Source organism: Phoenix dactylifera, chromosome 11 (assembly GCF_009389715.1).
Source record: "Phoenix dactylifera cultivar Barhee BC4 chromosome 11, palm_55x_up_171113_PBpolish2nd_filt_p, whole genome shotgun sequence".
In the NCBI taxonomy this organism is placed as follows: Eukaryota; Viridiplantae; Streptophyta; class Magnoliopsida; order Arecales; family Arecaceae; genus Phoenix; species Phoenix dactylifera.
Window position 1 is genome coordinate 12,505,819 of NC_052402.1, and position 20,315 is coordinate 12,526,133.

At 44.8% G+C, this 20,315-nt stretch overlaps 1 protein-coding gene and 1 pseudogene across 2 annotated transcripts; both read left to right on the forward strand.

The window, feature by feature from the left end:
• Positions 1–748: 748 nt before the first annotated feature.
• LOC103709510 (YTH domain-containing protein ECT4-like) lies at positions 749–8,819 on the forward strand. 2 transcript variants are annotated; one of them, XM_008794905.4, is made up of 9 exons: positions 749–1,173; positions 1,884–1,948; positions 2,119–2,263; positions 2,343–2,416; positions 4,286–4,738; positions 4,854–5,393; positions 6,378–6,590; positions 7,468–7,623; positions 8,174–8,819. In XM_008794905.4, exons 1-9 carry the CDS (start codon positions 1,146–1,148, stop codon positions 8,306–8,308), a joined length of 1,809 nt encoding a protein of 602 aa, XP_008793127.2. In that variant the 5' UTR covers positions 749–1,145; the 3' UTR covers positions 8,309–8,819. The 2 variants fall into 2 exon arrangements, with proteins under 2 accessions (XP_008793127.2, XP_008793126.2); XM_008794904.4 differs by having other exon boundaries at positions 750–1,173; positions 2,337–2,416.
• Positions 8,820–17,958: 9,139 nt separating this feature from the next.
• LOC103709540 lies at positions 17,959–19,050 on the forward strand (annotated as a pseudogene).
• Positions 19,051–20,315: the final 1,265 nt, after the last annotated feature.

Sequence of the window (20,315 nt, forward strand, 5' to 3'; positions counted from 1 at the left end):
CAAAACTTAGATTTTCAACTTAGAAACCAAGCCAAATCCGTGTGCAAGTTCATGATCGATTAAGATAGGAAATTCCCTTGGCAAACAATTCAAACGTGTTTCTTTCTTAAGTAGTTTTTAATGTTTCATGATTGACTAATTTTTAGATTTAAACCATCGATTTTGTATCATTGGAATAAAAAAAAAAAGATGATGGAGGAAAAAATTGAATGAAGAATTTTTTAAAATAGAAATAGTTGAGCAAAGCCTAAGTAAAGAAATAAAAATTGAGCTAGGAGATAAGATTATCAAAATCAAAATTTCATTGAAAAAAACATATAGTTGTGGGAGATTGATTGTTCACGAGCCAGAGACAACTTTTTGTGGATTAATTACGCTATTTATGACATTAAAATGTAGGTTAACCTCAAAGCAGTATTGAATGCCCAATTCCACGTTTTTTTTCTTTTCTTTATAAGATTCCATGGTTTTTTGTGGTCCTAGTTCAATGATTCAACACGTTCGCCACCAACGAAGCCGGTGTGCTCACCGGCTGGTGGTCAGAATTTCCATAATTAGCATACATGCTGTATTTTCCATCATACGATACGTGCCCGTGATGGACCCATACATGCGGTTGTTTCATTTCAGATATCCTTCATAAGTTCTTTATCTTAACTAAGTTCATTTAAAACAACAAAGTCGACCACAGACGACGAAACTATTTCCTTGTTCTATTTATTAGAATCGTTGATATAAAAAGACTACTACGGAACAGTGGAACGGCGCCATTCAAGATTTTAGGGGCCTCCGCTGCCGCTTGTCGGGCGGGTTGAACAGATTGCAGGCCCGTTGTTGTGGAGAGTGAAGCGGCGCGGACCGTAGGATCGCCTGCCGAGAGGTGACGTGCGTGTCTTCCTGCCGTTCCTTTTTTCTACCCCCGGGCCTGTCGCGGCTCCCGAGACGAAATCTCCGCCATTCCCTTCGGTCCTCCTCCGCTCTTCGGAAGCGGCTCCCAGCTCCGGCGACTTCCGCCAGTGCTCGCGGGTTCCTTTTGCGCTCCGTTCGGGCTAGGGTTTCAGCAGGGAGGTTCTTGCTTCGTTCTTCGAGTTGGAGGTGGAAGAAGAAGCCTAGGGTTCGTTTTCGGTGATTTGTGGTGCGATCTCATGGACGCGGCAGCCAAGGGAGAGAAAGGTATCCATGTGTTTTTTTTTTTTTTGGATAAAGGTTTTCTTGGTTAACCTCTCTTTTTAATATAATTTCGTGGATTTCTGCCCTTTTTGGAACTTTTTTTTTGAATTTTTTTAAATTATTTCTTTGATTTATCGTGGGTTTCGTTCTTGGAATCGAGTCTTTGATCGATTTTTTTTTTATGGATCCCCATACGTTATTCCTGATCTAGTTCTTTTTTGCTTCTTTGATCAGAGATCAGATCTGCAATGAATCTTTTTAATAATTTTTTTGGATTTGGACTGGATTTGCCGTTGTGGCGGATTTATTATATGTATTGTGGATAGATCTTTCTGCTACGTCGAAGTTTGTTGCAGATTTAATGGTCAGATGTTGTCGTCTTGGTCGGGCTTTATCAGCTCAGAGATCGGGATTTATAGAATTGTTATGAACGTGCGATTCATTTGGAATTCTATACGTCCTTTAGAGCGTTTCTTATCAGTTGTCTTTCTATCTCTTGTCTTCTTTTTCCCTTGTCTTTGATCAATAGATTAATTGAATCAGTTCCTTGGATCTGCAAAGATTCTTGGGGGAATGATAAAAATGTTTACATCTCGATATGCGCAATATATTTTGTTCAGCTTATTTGTACTGGCTTCTTGGAACTATCTCTGCTTCATGAGATCCAATATGAGTGCGAGAAATTCTGATTTTGTGTCCCCTGACTTTTCCAGCTTTCGAAGATGCAATGAAAAATCTGAAGATAGAGCCATCACCAAAAGCCAGCACCATCAATATGGTATTCGTATTCTTATTTGATTCATTCTACAATAGTAAATTTTTCTCTTTCTTGTCACTTGATCTTGCATTTACTGTCTTCCCAATTCTTGCACTGTTAGATGTAACTAAGTTCTGACTTGGGATTGCTTTCTAACAACTTGATATATCTGGTTCTCTGTTTTTCTTTAGTCTGGCCCCAAAGATGCAAGGCCTGCTGATGCAACATCTTGCATCTCCTCAAGGGATGCAACAAGCAGCATCAAAGGTAGTGAGGTGGACCAGGAGACTTTGGTGGGCGTGCCAGGCATGTATCACTATGGATGCTACTATCCTGGTTTGGCTCTTATCCTGTGTGTTTTATTAACGTTTTAGAAATATATTTGCCCCCTTGTCTGACGGTAGTACAGGCACAGGAAATGGATCGTTTGGAGAATGGGATGACCAAAGTTACTTTTTGGGAACTGATGGCTTAGAAATTCAGCCTCCTGTAAGTTTTCTTATTCATGTTATAATACAGACAAACATATATGTATATATTGATAATTTGAAGTCAATCTTAGTTTTTTGTGTTTGTCCTGATCCAGAGCAAGCTATACGTGCAGCTTATGGAACATTAGAAAGCTAAATTTATTTGCTCCATGTTTAATTTCTCCTTCACTCTATTAGTATATATTGTTACTATGTATATGTTTATATATGTATGTATGTGTGTATATATATATTTAGAGAGAGAGAGAGAGAGAGCTGGACTTGGCTACACTTGAGAGAATCTTCACTCACTCAGATTCAGTTAGGTCTCCATTGCATAATAGGAGTCCCACATCGATAATCTAAGTTGTTGGATGTGATCTATTATCTCTAAATTACTTACACACAAACAACCATGTAATTTGGAGACTCCTAGCCTATGCATCAAGTAATTAAAAATATATATCATTTAATATTATTTAGATTGTCCAATTTTTTGACTACTTGATGCACAACTATGCATCAAGTAATTTTTGGTATGCAAGCAATTTGAAGGTAGTAGATCATTTTTAACAGCTCGGATCATTGATATAGGACCTCTATCATCCAATTTAGACCTAGCCAAATTTGGGTAAAGATCCACTCAAGTGTAGCCAAGTCTGGCTCTACATTTTATATATTTCGCCGTCAAATTACTGTTACAATTAATACTACTACCACTATTACTGCAATTATCATTATAATTATTACTATTAGTCAATCTTCTTGGACCTAATATAGGTTGTAAATTATATAAAGATTCTGATTCTTGCTAGTGTTTTGCTTTTCCAAGTGGATGTTGTCTTGTATCTTATCAAGGGATGTTCAGGCATTTATCTACTATCTATTTTTTTTTAATTGTTTTTTGGTTTAACTGTTGATATGGGTATGAAAGGATTTTTTTTATTGAATAAAAGGACATTCCAAAAGCATTATTGAGTCATCTGTGTCGGTAGTATGACTTGCATTGTTGGATACATGAGATACTGTGATTCATATATTAGTTTAAGTTTTTTTTGAATGTGTTCACCTTTAAACCTTTTATTATATATATTATGTAACCTGAGTCTCTGTTAGGTGTATCTAGTCTGCAGAATTGTTCCAACACACTTTCAGCTATGGAAAAAGTTTTTGTATTTTGGCTCCAGAAACCTTGTACTCTACTGCGAATGCAACAATAAGTTTTATATTCTCTCTTTGGGAAGAATCCTGCAGTAGTTCTACTTACCTGGTTCCATTGTACAACTAGCTTTAAAGATTCTATGTTAGTTTCTCTACCTTTTTCATTCTAATAACTATTCTAGCGATTTTTATGTAACAATTAAATGAACAATCTTTTGTGAAACATGATGTGTGAAATCATCCTACTATTGTAGATTGGTAGTAGTAAGCTTGGAAATCTCAGATTTTTTACTTTTCTTGACTGATTGATATAAACAATGAACTAAAAAAAAAAAGGTGAAATCACCAGGAAATACCTCAGTTAAAGATGCTTGATTTGTTACCTTTATGATCAACTGTAACCACAGCATCAAGACAGCTTAAAAGGTCTGCTCTGTGTGTGAGGCTCCTATCATTGTAGGGTTTGGGGAGGGTGATTTTTGCAACTTTAGCTCCGCGTGTGGAAAGACTATTTCCGTGTTTCAAACCTGTGACCTCTAGGTCATATTGAAGCAACATTACCGTTGCACCAAGGCTCAAATAAGTATTTTCCTCTTATTCGAGAATCTTTGTTCATGATCATAGTCATGGATAGATAAATGATTTTATGGTTACTTATGCTTTTCTAAGGTGCTAGCTGATTATGCAACATTGGGTTGCACTAACATATGTTTATGCTTTATTTCAGGCCGTTCAAGTAGATGGATCATTTGTATATTATCTGCCAGGATTTCAACCTGGATACACTTCTTACAATACATCCTTTCCTGGAGCTATGATTGGTTTTGATGGACAGTACAACTTGGGCCAACAGTCATATTACCCAGCACCGATAATCCCTCAACCCCTCGTTTCTCCAGCACCTTTTCCTCAACCAGTTGCTTATGGACCTGAGCCTGTTCCTGTGTACCAATGGGATCCATCTTTTCTGTTTCCAGATGGGTTCCAAGGGAGCACAACTAATGGAGATCCATCAAATCTATGTAGCAAGCCTAATTACTCTTCCCAGAGCAATACATTTGCAAATTTAAAAGCTTCACCAAGCCCAAAGTTTACCTCAGAAACAAAAGGATCCTCACCAGCATCAGATGGGTCACTAACGCCTGCAGTATGTGGTCAACCTCTGAAGCCTGTGAATAAGGTAGTGCATTTTGTATATATTTAATAACTTCATATCCTCTGCCCTGCTTCTGGACATATGTGAATTTTGGAGTATCTTTTGGCTGATTCTTAATGTTTACTTGACTTGGTTATAGGCAGCTGCTGCTGTTCTATCCAAAGGTTATCCTCCCATAAACAAGTTTCCTTCGTATATTAACCAAGGGAAAGGTGGCCTGCTGTATCCAACCAGCTCCGTCAATTTTAAAGAAAATGGTAGAAGTTTGGTTGGCAGTGAGAAGATGAAACCAAGAAACAAGCTAAATGGCTCTGGCGATTTTGATTTGCTAAATGAACAGAATCGTGGTCCAAGAACAAATAGCTCCAAAAATTCTTGGAACTCTGAGGTTGAACCTGTTGGATCTCTCACTGTTGAGAAGAATGAGAACAGTAGCGCCTCAATTGCTGCTATTGTAAACAAAGATGAATATAACCGTCCTGATTTTCCTACAAAGTATGATCATGCTTTGTTCTTTGTGATAAAATCATACAGTGAAGATGACATTCACAAGAGTATTAAGTACAATGTCTGGGCAAGCACTCCAAATGGGAACAAAAGGCTTGACCATGCTTTTCAAGTTGCACAGGAGAAGATGACAGAAAAGGGAAGCAAGTGTCCTGTGTTTCTTTTCTTTTCTGTAAGTACACTAATCCTTTTACAGGCCTAATTATAGATGTGACCCGCTATGATCCGTACTATTTTCGACAATTACGGGCTATGGTTTGCTAGGCGCAAGCATTTGGGTCACCAATGTTACAAATTTGCAATCGATTGAATAAAGTCGCATTTTTTGTATTTGTATTTACAATCGATCGAATAAAGTTACAATCAGTACTATTTTCTAAAGTATGGGCTATGATTTGCTACGCACAAGCATATAGTTCACCAATGTTACAAATCTACAATCAATTTAATAAAGTTGCCTTTTTTTGTATTTGTAATGTTTGTGTCATAAGAAATGAACTTGTTATTGAGGAGACATGTTATTTACTATATGGGTTCCTGAAATTATTGGAAATTAAGGGTAGGGCAAATGTAGGCAGATCTTATATGGTGCTAACATTTACTTGAAAGTGATAGACCCATATTTGTTAGATCCCTGCTGCCAATTTGCTGCATTTATTTTGATCAAGACATGCTTAATCTTGCTCTCATCAGTTTTCATACTCAAGATGCATGTATGCATGCTTTTGTTTAAACTTTTGCGGTGTGATCAAATTCAGTTACATGAGTTGGAATTCAGATGAGGACATTGTGATTTGCAGGCTTTAGCATGCTTTCTTTTTTCCTTTTCATTTTAAATGCCAATTGTTTTGTCGAAGTTATATAGCAGTGTTTAGACAATCAGAATCCAACTGTATTACAGCTTCCGATTTTAAGGAACTTTACAGCTAGGGCATTCTCCTGGGGATACACGGTTTTGAGTTCAATTATCACAAGAGTTTGAGTTGAGATTGAGGTTTATAGATTTATACTGCTATTATTGCCATCCTAAATTCCATTTGTTCCACCCACAGAATTGTTTAGAATGCAGCTTTGCATTTTAAGGAATCTATTGCAAATTACCATTCAGCTTATCTCTTTGCTTGCTTACATCTTTTAAATCATTTTTAATGCCCAGGTTAATGCAAGTGGTCAGTTTTGTGGTGTAGCTGAAATGATTGGCCGAGTAGACTTCAGCAAGAACATGGATTTTTGGCAACAGGACAAGTGGAATGGGTTTTTCCCAGTAAAGTGGCACATAATAAAGGATGTTCCCAATCCGCAATTTCGTCATATAATATTGGAGAACAATGACAACAAGCCGGTTACTAATAGCAGAGATACACAAGAGGTACCCTTCAAAAACTATAATGTAACTTTCTGATAATTTATGTGGTCACAAGATGTATCAAACTGCCTAGATGGCGGCTAGTCCTGTTCATCTGCTTGTGCAAAATTTGACTAAACACGAAACTTTGTATTTATTATATATTCTCTTAATTTTGCTCCCAACACTTTGGATTTTGATTAACACCAATATCTGTAATATTTTTTCCCACAAAAAGACAATATCGGTGATATTGAAATGACAATTTACCCTCTTTAAACCAAATTTGATATCAATAAAATGACAAGTATTCTTAAAGAGAAAATTCTATCATGCCTAACTGTTTAAGTTTTGGACATGTCTCTATGTATACGAACTTCTTCAGCAACCATACTTTTTTGTCCATTGTTAAAGATGCAGGTTATTATGTTTTTAGGATACACAACACTATTTTGATGTTTACTTGGGCATTATTTCATTCCCTTAATCAGCTCTGCTTTACCATCAGAATTATTGTTTGTAAGCTATAAGTTGCATTGCATATTTTTTAACATGTGAAAACCTGCGTGTTATGATGGAGTCTGTAAACTTGGTTCGTATGCCCCACTATTCAAATGCTCTCAAGAATAGGGTGCACTATCCTTTTAAATAATTCCGTTAGAGAGTGAAACATGGTGAAGTTGGATGCGTCAACTCTTACTATGTCTTTCTTTTATTCATTGATTTTGAGTTGAGCTGTGGAATTTTTATGTGGGGGTTTCATTATCTGGATAACTGTTATATGGTCCGCCCAATTAAGTTTTCCTCATTATTTTGTGATAGTTTCTTCAATCTTTTCAGGCATTACCTTATTTGATATATTTTGTCTTCTAATCAAATTCTTATGCTGTATTAATATCAGGTGAAATTTCCCCAAGGTACTGAGATGTTGAACATTTTTAATAGCTATTCCTCGAAGACTTCTATATTGGACGACTTTGGCTTCTATGAGAATCGGCAGAAAGCAATGCAGGAAAAAAGGAGCAAGCCACCTACTCCAAATGTGGTACATTCATCGGTAATATTTTCCTTGATACCTTCTATCAAGGTTCTCATTTTTCTCTGATTTCTATCAGCTAATTGCATGTCTATCGTTGGCTGTACATGACCGTCTGAGTAGTATATTATGCTGCTGCATATGAGAGAAGAAGTATCTTGTTGAAGTGAGCATTATGGGCATCTACTGAATAGGTTGTCTTTAGTGGAAAAGAACCGTCTCTGCTTGCTAATTGAATATATCCAATTGGTCGGGTGTTATAGCAAATTCTGGTGATACTGGGAAAGTTTCATGGATCATTGTGTTTCTGCTTTCTAAGGAACGATAGAAGCTAGACTTTGACTATGCCTATTAAAATAGATATAATCAATTGCTAGACAATTACCAGATTTAATTAGTCTATATGCTACGGTGTTTTCTTTCTTTCTTTTTTGGTGGGGTGGGGTGATTATTGATAATATTGTGATTTGTTCGTTTTGTGATTTTGTTCTTTGTTAGATAGCTATTCATTCTAAGGATTTGATCGACGGCATTAGAGCTTCGCTAATGTTTTTATTTGTAACTTATACAGCCAAAAGCTGATGATGAATTAGCCCAGTTTGCAACGCAAGGTGATCCAGAGTTCGAACTTTCTAGTCCCCCATTGTTAGAGATGTCTGCTGGCAAGACCAAGGAAGAGCAAACAGCGGTGGTTGCAGCGAAGTAACAGCCGTGCCTGTCCGAATTGGGTGAGACAGCGGCATGCTGTGCGAAGATTAAGAATCCGGGTTCATTGGCTAGATAATGCTGTGGCGTTGAAAAATTTGAAAAATAATATAAAAAAAGGGCAGTGGCTGTGGAAAAAAAGTAACTCCCCATGAGCAAGTTTCCAATGATTGGGGATTGATGCGATGGCTGTTCCTAGTAGAGCCGAAAGCAGTACTCCTGGCGATGACAAGTCTGGTGCCGGCGCATTCCAAAGAATTTTTACTCTGCTTCTGTTCTTATTGGAGGAAATGTCGTTTCATATTTTTTTGGTTCATGTTTCTGGGGGGCGTCTGTTATTGGTCCAAGGTTTTTAGGTGGTTGTGTTGTGGGTCAAGTGAAGCCCCCTCTGTTGGTGGGATGGGTGGGTGGGTGGGTGGTCTTGCGGGTTCCTAGACCTGAGCTTTCCAAGTTGAAGCCCAAGGGCTATGTGAATGCAGTGTTGTTGTAAAATTGAGGGATGGAGGGGAAAAGAAAAAAAAAAGGTGGTGAAGAAAGAATTGGAGAAATAAAATCAATAAAATCTCTTTCTTTTTGCTCCCTCCTGCTTTTTCTTTGTAGTTGATGCTTTTTTTTTTCCTTTCCCCTCTTCCTTTTAGAGATGATTGATCAAGGAAGTTCGTGAACTGCCGCGTGGATGGCTCTTTATTGTCTTAGGTATCGTAAACTCACGGAGCTTTAATAACCGTTTGTATGCGAACGATGCGTTTGGCGAAAGCTTAGTTGAGGTAATTGTTTTCCGAATGACCTTAGCGGGTCATTACTGTTTATGTTGCTCGATGGTGATTGGAAAAACGTATGGGCCCGGCCCTCGGTGAATGATTTAGAAGTTGTACCCTTCTTTCGCTGGTTAATTTCGGTCCTCTCATCCAATACCGCAGAATATAAAGGTGAATTATTAGGGCGAATACATAATTAATAGCGGTTGGCGTTGGGTTTGGCTCTCAGCAGCTCCTGATGGAGACGCGGCAGCTAGCGAAAAGGAGCGGTCGACATTTCATTCTGTCACTCAGTTGGATGCTCTGTACGAACGCACTGTAGGTTGCCAATCCAATCATTTAACGATATCTAATTCGGGATACCAAAAGATTGTAAACGCCGCAACAATGACGTCTCTAGATCTCCAGATCGGACACGGCTAGTGATGGGATGGTTGGCCACCATCCTACTCTCTCCACGAAACAGGATTTTTCCAACAATCCTATAAAAAGGATGGTTTCAGGGAAAACGGGCCAGCCTGAGCAACTAAACCCAACATGGGAAAACAGGCTAGGGCTCAATTTTTAGGGCATTTTCAGAATTGAAACTTTGTACAGATAAACCAAGCCAGGGGGATCAGGTATGCTGAAAAATTCTCACAGGTTGGTGTCGGATGCCGTATCCGCAAGGCCTGAAGGTTTTTGAAATTTTAGATATATGTTAAATAAAAATGTTTTGAAAATATCATGGACAATTAAATGAAGTTGTTCATTTTTCACTTATTATAAGAACGAAATGCTTGAAATTGTTACTAAAAGAATTAATTATTAAAAAAGTTACAAGAAGAAGTTATATACAAGGAATATGTTGAAGTAATTGATACTTTTAAATATTTTTAAAAAAGTTTTGGAAATATTATAAAGATTAAAATGAAGTTATTTATTTTTTATAAAGGATTGAATTTTTATAATTAGAATTGAAATATCACAACATATTTCAAAATCAAAATATAATTGTATACCAAATGAAATGTTGTTACGGTGTTGAGGGGTTGTTGATCAGTTGAGAGATCATTGATTTGATCTTGATATTGGTGGTTTTTAAATTTTGCTTTTACTCGACCTAGATTGGCAAAAAAAATTTAAAATCCAAATCCGAATATGATAAACAGAGATTTTTCCCCCCCCTTATATTGTGGTTGTTACAATTCTTTTACGACATCTGTATTCAGAAAAAGCCTTAAAATTAGTTATCCCGATCCAATATCCAGCAAAATTCATGAGCATATGTTTGGATCGATATCCAGATCCAATCCAATGCAATGATTTCTATTTAGATTGGATCAAAACCTGATACGGAAATAGATATAATCGAACACCCTACCTAAATTCTGATATTGGTAATTTTTAGATTACTCTTTTTTTTTTGTTGCTAGTTTTGGATTCTGATTAAAATACTTAAATCTAGATTTGAATCTCTGTATCCAATCGGATACAAGCATTTCTATTCGAATTCGATCAGAACACGAAATGAAAATGAATGTAGTCAAAAAAATATCCAACCCGTTTTCAAGCCTACCTAAATTTTACCTATCAGATGTTGGCTGATTCGTTAAGTGGTCGGTACAAAATCGAATGCATCGATTTTGGTGCATGACTACATCCAAATGCACCGATGAATAGCGTTGTCATGGGATTGTGCCGCTTACAAAAGCCCAGTCACCTTGTCCGAGCATGGTCTCGATCGTATGGAAAATTGGACAAGTGGAGTGCTTTACCTTGATGGATGGTTTCCTCGCCGTCCGGTTCGCGAACGAGGCCGATCGGGAAGCTGCAATGGCAAGCGGGCCGTGGATGGTAGCCGGTCAGCTCCTTGCTGTAGACCGGTGGCGCCCGAACTTCATTCCGGGCGATGTGGGGCTGAGCCGAGTGGTGGTGTGGCTTCGTATGCCAAGGCTTCCCTTGGATTACTGGAAGAAGACGACTATCATGCGGATAGCTGCCTCTGCCGGCACGCCTTTGGCCTTAGATGGGGTCACAGAACAGGGGAGGCGGTGCAGTTTCGCCAGGGTGAAGATAGCGATGGATTGCTCTGCTCCTCTCAAGCCGGGGACGCTAGTGAGGGGTTCATCGAAGGGGGTGGCAGAGGTCTTCTGGCAGGATTTCGTTTATGAGAACTTGCCGGCTCCCTGCTCCAGGTGTGGGCGAATAGGGCATGGGTCGACCGGCTGTGCTTTTTCAGTGGCGGAGGCCGTGGTGGCGGAAGAAGGGGAGGTTCACGGGGACGGGTCAGAGGCATCGAGGTCGCCGTCGGTCCAGGAGAGCAGGGGCAGTGATGTTCCGGAGGAGGTGGCTATGTTCGGCCCGTGGATGGTCACTGGCCATTCGCGGGCGCCGCGGGCGGCTAATGTGCCGGCTCGGAGGAAGACGACGGGCAAGTCGGGGGTTGGCCCGAACTCTCCGCGATCCGGTATGAAGCCAGGCGCGACCGGGACTGAAGCGGAGTCTTCCCCGGTAGATCTCGATGGATGGCAAAAATCCTCCAAGGTCGCTCGCCGTCGAACGCCGGAGAAGGATGTCTCCGAAGCCGGTGGGGGTGGGATCAAGGGTGGGCCGAGTCACACTACTCAGGTCGCAGACGCGCCAGCTGAGTTGGAATCGGGTCCGAGTTCAGGGGGGAGTGACCCAGGACCGACTCGGGCTGGGGTCGATGGTGTGGGTGCGGCGGGACCTGACCCTATTCGGGTTGTGGCTGATTGCGATGACCTTGTTCGGTCTGCGGTCAGGGATGTCGTCGATGCTCGTGGGGGAAAGGGTCGGAGCCAGAAGCGGAGCAGAAGCCCGGCAAGACAGAAGGGGCTGCTCCGTTCGATCTCCCCCGGGGGAGGTGCTGGGATGTTGAGGAAGGAGCGGCCGGGGGGAAGCCATCGCTGGAGGAGCAAGAGCTCCCCCCCGCCTCTCTCGGCGGTGTGCGGGCGACCTCCCCGGGCGGAGCGGGAGTCCAAAGGAGGCGGTCCATCCCGGTGCGGGGTCGGGGGGGCGACAGTGAGGACGTTGGCCCGGTCTCTCTCAGGGGCGGCGCTGGTCTCGGACTCGGGGGTTGACTCGGGGGTATGGCCGACTGGGTCGAAGGGAGAAGACAGCAGTGCGGTGGGGCTGGGGGGTGCGGCCGGGCTGCACGACCTGCCATTGAAGGCGGTGCCCGTAGAAGTGGTACCGGAGGCAAGGGGGGAGCCCTCTCTGCCGCCGACTGCAGAGTCTTCTTCTAAGTCCAGTGGAAGGGGGTGCGGCCAGAGGGTGGACAGTGGGAGTGGGCAGTCTAAGGGTCGGGAGATAGTTGAAGCTGACCAGGGGGAGGTGGCGGGACAGGGGGCCATGCCAGTGACTTGTGATGTTCACCTCCGTGCCTTGGATCAATTGAAGGTTGCAGTGGGCATGGTGAACACAGGAGGATTGGGTAGTGATGGTGCTGTGAATGAGGTGGTGTTTCATGATTGCAACCCTGGGATGGCGGGTTGTGATACTCCCATGGGTGAACAATGAAGGTTTTCCTATGGAATTGTCGTGGTGCGGGGAAGCCCTCTTTTGCCCCGGCGTTCCGAAGGTTTGTGCAGCAGAACAGACCGGATATTTGTATTTTGTTTGAGACCCGTTTATCGGGTATGGGCCTTCAGAAGGCAAGGAGGGTGCTCCCTCGGACATGGGGTTTCTATGCTGTGGAGTCCCGTGGGTTGTCGGGCGGGATAATTGTCACGTGGAGGTTGGAGTCGTGTCGATTGGATACTTTTCATGTTTGTGGCCAAGAGGTGATTCTGGTGATCTCGGAGGGCACGAACGATCCCTGGGTTCTTGCGGCGGTGTATGCGAGCACTGACTTCAGGGAGAGGCGACGGCTGTGGGAGGAGGCTTCGCAGTTGGTTGATCAGGGTCTCCCCTTTCTGATGGCGGGTGATTTTAATTGTATTGTCGACCCTCAGGAGAAGATGGGGGGCAAGCCTTTCTCCCATGAGAGGAAGGTTAAGGAATTCCAGGATTTTATGACTACAAATGGGTTGATTGATTTGGGTTTCTCTGGTCCAAGATTCACATGGTGCAACAATCAACAGGGTCCGGCTAGGGTCTGGGAGAGACTTGATAGAGCTTGTGCGACAGCGGGGTGGGTCCAGAGATTCCCGGATCATCGTGTGTCTCATTTACCCAGGATTGCATCTGATCACTGTCCCTTGCTGTTGAGTACTGATGCCTTTGTTCCGGTGTATCCCCCTTTCAGGTTCGAGAAGATATGGCTCTCTTACCCTCGTTCATGGGAGATGGTTAGGGAGGCGTGGAGCACTCCAGTGAGGGGTGATGCCATGTATCGGGTGTCCCGGAGATTGAAGTTGGCGAGGAGGAGGCTGAGGAGATGGAATCGAGAGGAGGTGGGAGACATCTTTAGGAGGATTGAGGAGTCTGAGGTGGCCATTGTTAGGTTACAGGATCAGGAGGCTCGAGGGGGGGGTCTGTCAGATGAGGAGGTTGGGGAGCTTAGATCCTTACTTGCCCTGCATGATGGTCTACTTAGACAGCAGGAGATATTCTGGAGACAGAAGGCGAGGGTACAGTGGATCATGGAGGGGGATAGGAATACCAGATATTTTCACCAGGCGACAGTGATTAGGAGGAATCAGAACAGGATCAGAGTTATTAGGGATGAGGAGGGGCAGCAGTCGGAGGAGCCGGAGGTGATACAGAGGATTCTGGTGAGCTTCTTTAGGGGCAGATGGACAGAGCAGACTGGAGGAGCGAGTCTAGCAGAGATCCCACTGCCAGGGGTGGTGGTCACAGAGGAGGAGAATTCTGATTTGATTAGTCCGGTTTCAGAGAGGGAGATTAGGGAGGCGGTGTGGTCCCTCGGAGGGGACAAGGCGCCAGGGCCAGATGGGTTCCCTCCGGTGTTCTTTCAGCGATATTGGTGGATAGTTGGACGGGACGTGATGGCAGCTATACAGCAGTTCTTCAGCACGGCTGTGATGGCTGCTGAGTGGCAGAGGACCTTCATTGCCCTGATTCCGAAACGGCAGGATGCTACGGAGCCGAGTCATTTTCGTCCGATTAGCCTTTGTACGACTTTGTACAAGGTGACGGCGAAAATTCTTGCTATCAGATTGAGGGGGGTACTCCCTAGGCTTATTTCCCCGGAGCAGGGGGCTTTTTTGGAGGGACGGAGTATATCTGACAATGTGCTCATTGCTCAGGAGTTTATGTTTGATCTTAGCAGAGCACCGATGAGTAGAAGCTTGATGGGGGTCAAGCTTGATATGGAGAGGGCTTATGACAGGATGAGGTGGGATTTTGTGCAGCAGTCCTTGCGGATGTTTGGGATACATGAGACTTGGATCAGGTGGGCGATGGGCTGTATCAGGGTGCCCTCCTTTGCTATTTTGGTGAACGGTACGCCCTCCCGGTTCTTTTCGTCTTCTGGGGGTTTGCGTCAGGGATGTCCCCTCTCTCCTCTGTTGTTTATTATTTGTGAGGATGCATTGTCTCGATTATTGCGGCAGGCAGTGTCGAGTCAGGAGCTGGAGGCTTACAGACCGGTGGAGGGAGCAGTGGCGATTTTCCATTTGCTATTTGCTGACGATTGCTTGCTTTTAGCCAGGTCCTCGAGGCAGTCGGCTCGAGCTATAGATCAGACTCTTCGGGATTACTGTGCTCTTTCTGGGCAACAAGTCAATTTGGACAAGTCTTCTGTGATCTTTAGCCCGAAGACGCGCGGGGCGCTGAAGCTATCTATACTGGAGGTTCTAGGTGTGGGAGAGCAGGGGGGCATGATGTCCTATCTGGGGGTGCCTTTATGTGGACGATGACTGAGGATTAGGGATTGTGTGTCCCTTGTGACTAGAGTCAGATGCAGGCTGGAGGGCTGGCAGTCTCATTCATTGTCTATGATGGGGAGGATCATTCTGGTGCGCTCTGTACTTTCATCTGTTCCTATTTATCTTCTATCCCACGTCGATATTCCGGTGGCAGTTTTGAGGTCCCTTGAGCAGCTGTTCAGGGAGTTTATCTGGGGGAGGAGTAGCGGCAGAGGCGGGATCCACTTGGTGGCCTGGGAGAGTGTATGCCAGCCGACCAGTGCCGGGGGGCTGGGAGTGCAGTCCTTGATGACGAGACGGGAGGTGTTAGCGGCTAGGCATGTAGTCAGATTTGTGCTTGAGCCAGAGAGCATGTGGTCCTCACTGATGAGGGCCAAATATGGTGTCTTGGTGCCTGGAGGGCGGGTGGAGCGTCACCACTCTCCGATATGGCGTGTGATGTGTGCCAGGGCTATGGTGGTGCTTCCGGAGATTAGATGGGTGATCGGTGATGGGTGCTCGATAGATGTGTTGGAGGACAGCTGGGTGACCGATTGGCCGATTTGTCGTTTGCCGACCATGGTGGACTCTGCGAGGTTAGATGGATGCAGGGTCAGGGATCTGCTGGATTCTGAGGGGAGCCACTGGAGGGTGGGGCTGATCAGGGAGGTGTTTGGTGAGCAGTTGGCGGAGTTGATTCTGGCCCTGCCTATTCCCTCTGGTGGGTCGTCAGATAGGCTGCTCTGGACACCGACGGGGCGGTCGCGGGTGAGGGCCAGGGATCTTTCGGCGTTGTTCTGCAGGACGCCAGCGCGACAGATCGTGGGAGGATGGATATGGAGATTACGGATTCATCCACGGGTGGCACTTTTCATCTGGAAGGTGGCTTGGGGATGTCTCCCGACTAGGAGTTTGCTTGTTCGGCGTGGGATGGGGGTATCTCAGTTTTGTGAGACGTGCGGTGATATCGTGGAGACCACCGAGCATGTTCTCCTGCTGTGCCCTAGAGCTCGACAGATATGGCAGTGCTCTTCGGTCCCCTTGCTTGATGCGGGGGTCTCGACTCAGGATCTGTTGCGGATGTTGAGAGAGTCCATGTGTAGGCCCAGGCTGGCAGCGGAGGGTATATTGAGGGCGTACCTGTCTTATCACATTTGGTTGGATAGGAACGCACGCATATTTGAGGGGAGGCGGGTGCCTCCGAGGACGGTGGTGGACAGAGCGGCACGACATGCGAGGGAGGTTATGGCGGCTGCCACCGAGATTTCTTCTGGGATGGTCAGGGACACCTGGGGTACTTCTTACGCTGTTTCAGCGCCCCTTTTCGTTACTGTCTCTTGGGTACCCCCACCCCCTGACTATCTCAAAATAAATTTCGATGGCAGTAGGTCACTAGACGGTGTGACTGGAGGGGTCGGCTTTGTGATCAGGGATCACGGTGGTAGGTTGGTGGCTGCAGGTGGGCGTCGGACTCCTGGGATTACAGTTGTTGGTGCGGAGCTGCGGGCTGCTTGGGAGGGCTTATCATATGCCAGGCAGGTCCTTGGAGCCGAGCGAGTGTTCCTCGAGGGAGACTCTGCGGTGGTGATCGATTGGATCCGGGGGATGGACAGGTACGGTGACGGTCACCCTTTGATTCGGGAGACTCGGAGGATGGCTCAGATGATGGTCGGTTTCCAGATTGGTCATGTGTTTAGAGAGGCGAACAGGGCCGCCGACTGGGTCGCCTCTTTTGTGGCCCGGCATTCCGGGGATGTTTTGTGGACGTCTACTATAGACGCTCCTTCTCCTTTGTCGTCTTTTATTTCTTCGGACATGGCGGGTTGTACTCATGTTAGATCTATTTGAATGAGTAGCCGATTTTACCAAAAAAAAAAAAAAAAAAAAAAAAGCCCTTTTTGACTCAAGCCTCACCGAAGTTGCATCAAGACCCAGCCCGTGATTACCCCAAAGTTAATCTAATTACCCAACCGCAACCGGCCTCAGGGGAATGAGGCGTGCTTCCTTTTACGACATCTTTGACCATGTGAAAGGAAAGGAAGCTAGACTTGCAGAAGGCACCTAAAGCCAACGCGCATTGGAAGGGCACGTGCTCCATTCATTAAATCTAGCCTTGCCACTTGGCCACCCCTCTCTCTTAACAACAACACCTCCAAATCCTGCTCGACAATATTCGTCATCTTTTAGTTGATTGCATCTTCCACTGGGCAACTCATATTTATAGAAAGGCCAACAGTCACTAGGCAGTATCTTATGTGACTCATCACTCCGGTGATTTTATCTGAAAAGATCCGGCCTCTGCCCCTTCTTTTTGGATCTAATTTACTTTCTACTTTTTGGGTGACACTGATGTAGCAAAAAAAAAAAAAAAAAAAAACCACCTCCATATTGATCACATCTCTCTTTTCTCGCTCTCCCTCCCTCTCTTTCCATCCCAGGCGTTCTTCACGCCTGCCCTGGTCTTCATTAACTCTATAATTACCTTTTACCTTTTATCTTCACGCCTGCCAATGCCTCTTATCTCCACCACCCTATTGGGAGATGTTTGGTGCGAATCCCCCCCCACCCCATCTCATTAAATTCACTGGATGCCACATACCATAAATGCATCACCTAGCGTTAACAATTTAACGTTCAGGTGCCTCTGTTTTCCTTTGTTCTGGATCCACAACTGATGCCACTTACTATAAATACGTCACCTAATTATTCAACATTAAAGCCCCTTCGTTTTCCAGTGTGCTGGACTCGCACTGGGTAGCTACCACCTCAAGAGGCGTAAGCATGCATGCGCGCGCCCCTCCAATCGTTTATCACGGGGTCATGTTCCAATATCCCTCATCCTCACATCGCTTTGGCAGAACCCAAAACCAACAGGAAATAAAAAGACAAAAGAATTTATACACGCGTCTTCGAATCGGTTGGCCCATGCACGACAAATAAAACGTTCCGGAGGAACAACATCATCGAAACCTCGATCGGCCACGTAGAAATGCTTCTCTTTGATCTCCCATCACTCCTTCCACTCTCCTCATGGTCACCGCCGCCGTCCAACTCGAAGAGGGAGGGAGAGGAGGAGGAGATCAAACCCGAGCGAGCAGGATGCTCCGAGGGGCACCAAACCGGCGGTCGTTCTACGTTCTCCTGGCGGTCAACAATGTGGCTCTCTTCGTCGGCACCATCGCCTCCACCCTAGATCCTCTCCCGGTTCTACTTCGCCCATGGCGGTTCGAACCGGTGGGTCGCCACCCTGGTCCAGTCGGCCGGCTTCCCTCTCCTTCTCGTCCCTATCTATCTCGCTCCCTCTGCTTCTTCTTCTTCTTCTTCTTCCCCCTTCTTTCGCTTCACTCCTCGCTTTTTCGCTCTCTGTCTCTTTGTTGGCCTGCTCTTGGGTGTCAACAACCTCCTCATATCCTGGGGCGTACCCTACCTCCCGGTGTCTACATCTTCTCTTATTCTCTCGTCCCAGCTCGCCTTCGTTCTTGTGCTCTCCGCTCTTCTCGTTCGACAACCTCTGACCTTCTCGAATCTCAACTGCGTCGTTCTTCTTACGCTCGCCACCGTCCTCCTCGCCATCGGCTCCGACTCCGGCCGGCCCCCAGGCATCTCCCGAGCCAGGTTCTTCCTCGGATTCGCCGCCACCCTCGGCGCTGCCTGCCTCTTCGCCATCTATCTCCCGTTCATGGAATTGGTGTACAGAAAGGTGGATGGGTACCGGCTGGTGATGGAGGTGCAGGTGGTGATGGAGGTGGCGGCGACGGCGCTGGCGGCGGTGGGGATGGCGGCGGACGGTGGACGAGGGGTGGGATTTGGGGAAGGCCGGGTATTGGGCGACGATCGTGGCGACGGTGGTGAGCTGGCAGATGCGCTTCATGGGGACTGCTGGAATGGTGTTCTTGACGTCGTCGCTCAATAGCGGGATCTGCATGACGGCGCTGCCGGCGGTGAACGTTGTCGGCGGCGTGGTAGCATTCGGCGACGTGTTTGGCGGGCAGAAGGCGGTGGCGCTGGCATTATTTTTGTAGGGGTTCTTTTCTTATCTATATGGGGAGTATAAGAAGAAGAAGAAGGAGAAGGAGAGGAAGAAGGAGGAGGTGGTGGTACCCGTGGAAGGGAAGAAGGAGATGCAGAGCTCGGGCGCCGCCAGTAGTGGTGATGAGGAGTGTAACCCTTGAGTGGTTGGATAAAGAGGGTGGTTTTGTTAGGTTTAAGATTTACAAGAATAGTAGTGGCTGCTCAAAAGGATAGGGTGAGTTGATTTCAGAGTTTATCATTAGTAAAGATGCATGAATGCCAATTTAGTGCAGACAATAGACAAACACCTTATAGAATGAAAGATGCGTGTGTGCCATGTACTCATGCTGCTTTGATCTTGGCATTTGATAGTTTTTTCTAGTATTGAATCATGCCATCGGTCATTCTATTCATTGCTGGTTGGCCATCTTCCAATAGTACACTAACAACAGGTGCAAGTTGGTTTAATTCTGAGAGATTGTTGAGGCACAGTATTGCACTCCCACTCAAGGGTTAGTGTTGCTCATTCTTCCATGGTATTCACATAAAATATCAGCGGTCCGTTGTTTCGTTGCCAATCTCTTGAGCAGTTTTGCGTTTAATGGAGAAGTGCTAGGCTCGATCGACACTAGCTGGGGATGGAGAAGAGTGAGGTATGTCTGTTAATTTCCTCGTAGATCACAAATGCCACTATTTAATTAGCATAATATTTGATGGTATTCAGGCATGAGTGGAAGCTTGACATAAATCGAAATCAACTCATGAATAGGTTTATTTATAAGCTTCTGATGCCAAAGTGCACATGTACTGCAGTCGGAGTCATCAGTAGATAGCAGGGCTCATTGTAGCATTTTCGCCCACAACTTCAACGTAAAGCATTAAACAAAAACAGCATGGCAGCTAATAAATTGAGACATGCAAGATACGTTTGGACCATTTCGATGCATGTACGCAATGAGAGGAAATGAGTGCGAATCCCCTCTAACACTAATTATAGATCATTTTTGACCCTTTAAATTTCTCAAGTGTAAGAATTAATTTCTAAAGCGCTACCGAGGGGAACAGAATCATATATTGGTTGATTGATTAATTCAAAAAGGTGATTGATGGATGAATTTTGTCTGCCTGCATGCTTGCCAAATTAACAGTTACTGTGACTAAAGATATGTTTTGCAAATCTTATTATAGAGGTTAGTACAGCTAATTGATTTGATTTCATTACTGAAAAAATGGTATCCAAAGAAATAGTTTATAGAAATCAAGTAATTGAACTTCTTCATGTTATATTGGGGACTCGGATTCAAATTTTGTCTTCGCCCACATTCTTCAGAAAGATCACAAGATATTTGAGACAGGTCTATTCTCCGATGTTTGAGGCATCCAGGTTGTTGGCACTCGTCCAAAATCTTCGCCCACTGGCTTCTTC